The sequence below is a fragment of the Anopheles coluzzii genome, chromosome 2 (genome assembly GCF_943734685.1).
Source record: "Anopheles coluzzii chromosome 2, AcolN3, whole genome shotgun sequence".
NCBI classification, from domain to species: domain Eukaryota; kingdom Metazoa; phylum Arthropoda; class Insecta; order Diptera; family Culicidae; genus Anopheles; species Anopheles coluzzii.
In genome coordinates, this window is record NC_064670.1 from 77,811,976 (window position 1) to 77,818,423 (window position 6,448).

The 6,448-nt window shown below is 46.7% G+C and overlaps 1 protein-coding gene across 1 annotated transcript; it reads left to right on the forward strand.

The window, feature by feature from the left end:
* The first annotated feature begins 328 nt into the window (after positions 1–328).
* LOC125908376 (uncharacterized) lies at positions 329–2,352 on the forward strand. The gene is made up of 2 exons (XM_049611100.1): positions 329–2,283; positions 2,331–2,352. The coding sequence occupies exons 1-2, from the start codon at positions 329–331 to the stop codon at positions 2,350–2,352; spliced, it is 1,977 nt and encodes a 658-aa protein (XP_049467057.1).
* The last annotated feature ends 4,096 nt before the right edge of the window (positions 2,353–6,448 follow it).

The following is a 6,448-nucleotide window of genomic DNA, read 5'->3' on the forward strand; positions in this document are numbered from 1 at the left end:
AGGACACAACGGCTTATCCATTCTTTTCGGTTTTCGGTAATCCGTATATCACAACCAGCTTTTTTTAGTGATAATTTATCACATTTATTGGTCCTTCGAACCGGATTGTGATTACGGATTTTCTATTCATCGCTCTGCATCAAGAGCTCGGGAATTCGCTCTGCATCAAGAGCAGCAAGTGTGCTGATTCATCGTCGTCGTTTACCGCCATCGCAAATCGCCCTGCATCAGGGGCAACGGCCAACGATCGATCGCCATCGCATTTTCAAAGTTCGCGCCACGTAAATTTGTTTCGGTTCGGTTTCTCGTAACGTGAGTGTGAGTGGAAATGGATAAGAAGATAAAAGCCTTCCAACTAAAGAAAAGGATCGCAGTGGAAAACATCAGTGCCCTCGAACGGTTCCGTGAAAGCTTTTCCGGCGATGACGCCAAGCAAATCCCGGAGGCGTCAGCAGACTTGGACAGGCATAAGGACGAGTTTTTCATCGCGATAGCCAAGCTTGAAGAGCTCGACGACAGTAATGAGGCCATCGAATTGTGCATCAAAGAAAGAATCGAGATAGAAGGACGGTGCAGGAAGCTTAAATCTTTCTTTCGGGAAAATTTACGCAAGGAAGAAGTGTCGCTAAACGAAACGACAGGTTTGGCTTCGTCAACGTTCGCATTTGGTCGGCCAAACACCCCACACTTACGCCTTCCAAAGATCGAGCTGCCAACCTTCGATGGGGATCATACGAAATGGCTTTCGTTCCGCGATCGCTTCATAGCGATGATCGACGCTTCATCCGAGCTTCCATCGATAGCAAAGCTCGAATACTTGCTATCATCATTGAAGGGAGAAGCGGCGCTTCCTTTCGAACACACTGCATTAACAGACGATAACTATTCAGTTACGTGGGCACAGCTTCTAAAACGCTATGATAATTCTCGGTTACTCGTGCGGGAATATTATCGCAAGTTGCATTATCTTCCCGCTGTACATGTAGAGTGTGTGGACAAGCTGACAAACCTAGTGGACGAATTTTCGCGATATGTGAACGGTTTTGTGAAGCTGAAGGAGCCAGTGGATTCATGGGACACGCCACTCTCAAACATGCTTCTTATGAAGCTCGACCGTGCGACACTTTTGGCGTGGGAAAAACATTCAGTGCATTTCAAAAGGGACAAATATAGTGATGTGATACAATTTGTGGAAGACCGTATACAAATCCTTAAATCTACAAACAATTTCGCGAGTGAATCTGGTGAACGTTCGAGTAAGGTGGCCGGCTCCAATCGTCCTCCACAAGCACGTAGATCGATCGCAAATGTAGCATCTTCGCGGTCGACACCAACGGTTACATCAAGTTCCAAGTGTCTCCTGCAGTGTGCTGATGGCCATCTTCTACGTAGCTGTCCGGTGTTCAATGGCAAGGATGTGCATCAACGTCGTGAGTTTGTTTCCTCAAAGCATCTGTGCTGGAATTGTCTGGGTGATTCTCATCAGGTGAAGGCATGCAAATCGGACTATACATGTCGTATATGTCATCAGCGTCATCATACACTATTGCATGCACCCGTTCATACGCCTAGCTCAACGGTCGCGATGGCTATTCAAGACAATGATGGTATGGTGTTTTTGGAAACGGCTCTGCTATACATCGTTGACGGATACGGAAAGAGACATGAAGCAAGAGCACTTCTCGACTCGGGTTCTATGTCGAACTTTGTCTCTAACACGCTTGCTCGGAAGCTTCTCGGGACGACTCGCAACAAGGTCAACGTGTCCGTCGCAGGTATCGGAAATGCGTCACAGCTGATGAAAGGTTCGATCGTTGCAACCGTCGAATCGAGGATCAACACTCATGCATCTCAGCTGGAGTTGCTCATCTTAGACTCTCCCTTTATGCACATACCAACGACTCCAATTGATGCATCATCATGGGAAATGCCGAGCTTGCCGCTTGCTGACCCTTCGTTCTATGTACCTGGCAAGATCGACATCATCATCGGTGGAGATACATACTGGGAGCTTCATTCCGGTAAAAAACGTTCCCTCGGCGAAAGGAAACCATGGCTTGTGGAGACTGCTTTCGGCTGGGTTGTCGCAGGAAATGCATCGTTTGGTGGTTCTCATGGTTCGCAGCTATGCCACTTATCTACCAACGTCACGCCTTCACTGGAATCGATAATGGAACGCTTTTGGAAGATCGAAACAGTCGCTGAGGATCCGATACTATCAGCGGAAGAAAATGCCTGCGAGAAGCATTTCGTAGCCACTACAACCAGAGATGCATCTGGCAGGTATGTTGTATCTTTGCCACAAAGCTCTAATCCTTGTGTCGTTTTAGGATCGTCAAAGTCAATTGCTGATCGTCGACTCTTAGCTGTTGAGCGACGTTTAAAGGCTGATCCTAAAATGAAGGAAGAATACATTAAATTTATGAAAGAGTATGAGCGTCTGGGTCATATGAAACGGCTTACCGAACCGGTCGACGATTTATGCGAGCACTACTACCTGCCACATCATGCGGTGACAAAGGAGACGAGCACAACTACTAAGGTGCGAGTTGTATTTGATGCATCTTGCAAAACCTCGTCAGGGTACTCATTGAACGATAAGCTATTGGTGGGACCGGTAATCCAAGACGACCTCTTCTCAATCATCGTTCGTTTTCGATCACGTGCAATTGCGCTATCTGCCGACGTGGAAAAGATGTACCGCCAGATTCTCCACGATGAGCGAGACCATCAGTACCTCCGTATACGTTACAGGGAAGATCCGTCAGAACCAATCCAAACCTTCCAATTACTAACAGTAACATACGGCACCGCATCCGCACCATTCTTGGCCACGAGGACATTGAAGCAAATAGCTCATGATCACCATACTCAGTACCCACTGGCAGTAAATGCAGTACTTCGTGATTTTTATGTGGATGATCTATTATCGGGAACAGAGGAAATCTCAGATGCAATCGAAATACGTACACAGATTTCGCAAATGCTTAATTCGGCTGGCTTTGCGTTAAAAAAATGGGCATCCAACGTACCAGAAGCACTCCAGGGCGTCCCATCAGATGATTTGGCAGTTCTACCAACACAAGAGTTGCATGATCCTCAAGTTGTGTCAACACTAGGACTTGTTTGGGAACCAGCAGTAGATATGTTTCAGTTTCGGATTGATCTGCCACCCACTGCAACCGTCTTAACAAAGAGGCTGACATTATCGTACATTGCCAAAATCTTCGATCCGCTTGGTTTGCTGAGCCCAATTATCGTTATTGCCAAAATGTTCATGCAACAATTGTGGTCCTTGAAGGTAAACGGGAAGCCTTGGGACTGGGATAGCGAGCTTCCATCACATCTCCAAAGGGAATGGGCAGCGTTTCACTATAAACTGCCATTGCTGCGCGAAATACGCATTCCTAGATTCATATCGCTTAGAGGGGCTACACGCGTGCAGTTGCATGTCTTCGCAGATGCTTCGCAAAACGCATATGGTGCGTGTTGCTACGTCAGAGCAGAAGCTCATTCAGGGGTCTCGGTGCAACTTATGGCAGCTAAATCAAAGGTTGTGTCGTTGACAAACACCAACTCAATCGCTAGGCTTGAGCTCTGTGCAGCGAAATTAGCAACGCAACTATTCCGGAAGATCAGCCAATCACTCCCCGGTACATATGATGCATTTGGTTGGACAGATTCAATGACCGTGTTATACTGGTTGCAATCTTCACCACGACGCTGGAAGCCCTTTGTGTCGAACAGAGTGGCGCAAATTCAAGCTGAAACGGGGATTAAATGCTGGTATCATGTTCCTGGCGTGGACAATCCAGCAGACGATGTATCGCGTGGTCTTCTTCCGGACAAATTGGAATCATGTCATCGGTGGTGGCATGGGCCACGTTGGCTTAGTGGCATGGAAGACGACTGGCCAAAAAGAGAACCTGCAAGAGAAGAAGGTAAATTAACGGAAGAGGAACGAGTAGTAAAATTACCAGTTGCTGCAGTAGCCACCGTCAACAACTTTAACAGCAGATTATTTTCACGGTTTTCTACTTACCTAAAACTTCGTCGAACTGCTGCATACTGTTTACGGTTCATTCAATGTTTGACGGCAAAGAAATCATCGGAAAGGCTTACAACGAATGGCACAATTCAGGATCTCATTGCTTCAGTTCAGGATTCGTTTCAAGAGGATCGACACCATATCGCAAATGGTAAGGAGCTATCACGTAGCTCGAAGCTAAAATGGTTATCGCCATTTATCGACCAAGCAGGAATCATGCGTGTTGGGGGTCGACTTAGCAATGCAAATTTACCCGATTCAACCAAGCACCCAATCATACTGTCTTCGAAGCATCAGCTGTCCACGCTATTGGCAGAGGCATACCATCAGAAGTACTTGCATTCCGGACCAGAACATTTACTATCCATCCTTCGTCAGCGGTTTTGGATAATCGGTGGACGCAATCTTACGAAGGCTGTTTATCATCGGTGCCACAGATGCTTCAAGGCCAAACCCACGCTGGTGAAACAAGCCGTAGCCGATCTTCCTGTTTCAAGGGTTTCACCAACAAGGCCGTTTTCGGTTACTGGCATCGACTACTGTGGACCGGTTTACCTAAAATCACCTGTACGTAATCGAAGTCCGACGAAAGCATACATCGCTATTTTCGTGTGCTTTGCAACTAGAGCTGTCCACATCGAATTAGTGAGTGACCTCACTACAACAGCTTTTCTGGCAGCATTACGGCGTTTCGTGGCTCGCAGAGGGAAGGTTGCTGAGCTGCATTCTGATAACGCTACCACCTTCAAGGGAGCTGCACACGAGCTACATCGCCTCTATGAAATGTTCAAGTGCAGCGAACAGGAGCGTAGCGAGGTGTTTAACTGGTGCAGCAACAACGAAATCAAGTGGAAATTCATTCCACCTAGGGCACCCCACTTCGGTGGTTTGTGGGAGGCGGCAGTACGGTCAGCGAAACAACATCTCATCCGCACGCTAGGTAGCACGAACCTTACTCAGGAAGGAATGGTCACATTGTTAGCTGAGGTTGAACTGTGCATGAATTCTCGACCTTTAGTTCCACTATCGAGTGATCCTTCAGATACGGAACCGCTAACCCCAGGACATTTTTTAGTTGGGTCAAACATGTTGTCACTACCGCGAGTTGATAGAAGCCAGGTTCCAGCGAATAGGTTGAAGGAGTTCGACTTAGTGCAAAAACATTTACAATCCATTTGGTCGCGTTGGTATCCGGAATACCTACAACAGCTTCAGGCCCGCGCAAAACATTCCATGGCTCAACCGGTACAGCTAAAAGAGGGACAACTGGTAATAATCAAGGAAGATAATGTGCCACCTACCTTATGGCCTATGGGAAGGATCACAAAGTTACACCCAGGAAAGGATGGTATCGTTAGAGTTGTAACACTATACACAGCAGCAGGAAAACAGATTGTTCGAGCCACAGCTAGAATTGCGATACTTCCTAATCTCGATTCGTGCAACGAATGAAATGATAGGCGAAATAACACGAGGATACAAATGTAAACAATCACACCGCACATACACACGACACTATTCACTCAGTGACAGATCAACACATGCACAACATTTACTGATCAGGAGAATTTAGGCAGAACTACTTCCTTTTTCTTATTGCTTTACAATCTAATTTCGCAGATAATTTAAAGAAATACTTTCTTTGGTGGCCGGAATGTTGGAAATTGAATTAAATTGAATTGTAGTTAGTTTAGAAAATTGGAATAATTGAACTTGCAAGTTTTCATGAATTGTGTCAAATGGTGAAATGTTTCAATTGAATTAGATCAGTTACGGATTAGGATGAAATGAACTATGAATGAACTATGTAAATAAAAATGACAAGTGAATAAACAGTAGCAAATTGATTGGCGCAAAGGACACAACGGCTTATCCATTCTTTTCGGTTTTCGGTAATCCGTATATCACAACCAGCTTTTTTTAGTGATAATTTATGGGCAAACGTAGCCCAAATTCATTTCGCTAGATACGAGGCAGTCTGCTCGTGCCGATCGCTTACTCGACAATGCATATGCTGTACTTGTTTGGCACGTGGCGAAGCCGCCAAGTGCATCACTTCATAACTCCAACGCTGCTGGCATCAAGAACGCGCACCTAAGCCAAGTTGGAGAAATCCGACAATCGGTCCGACCCAGACGCTGTCCGGCGGGCCCGGCATGATGCGAAAAGGGCTCTACACGGAAGTACGGCGTAGCAAACGGCCACCGTCGCCGTCATCATCACCGCGGACAGCGGTGAGACTATACGCGCAAGGATGGCGAGACTTCGGCAACGGCATCGCCAGAACCGTCAGGAAAAGCGGAAGAGATTGACGGAGCAGACACTGACAGCGGGGAGTCTGGGCATCCTTAGTTGGATATCCCTTCCCATATCGTGTACGGCGGTTTGTCCGTAGAAGAG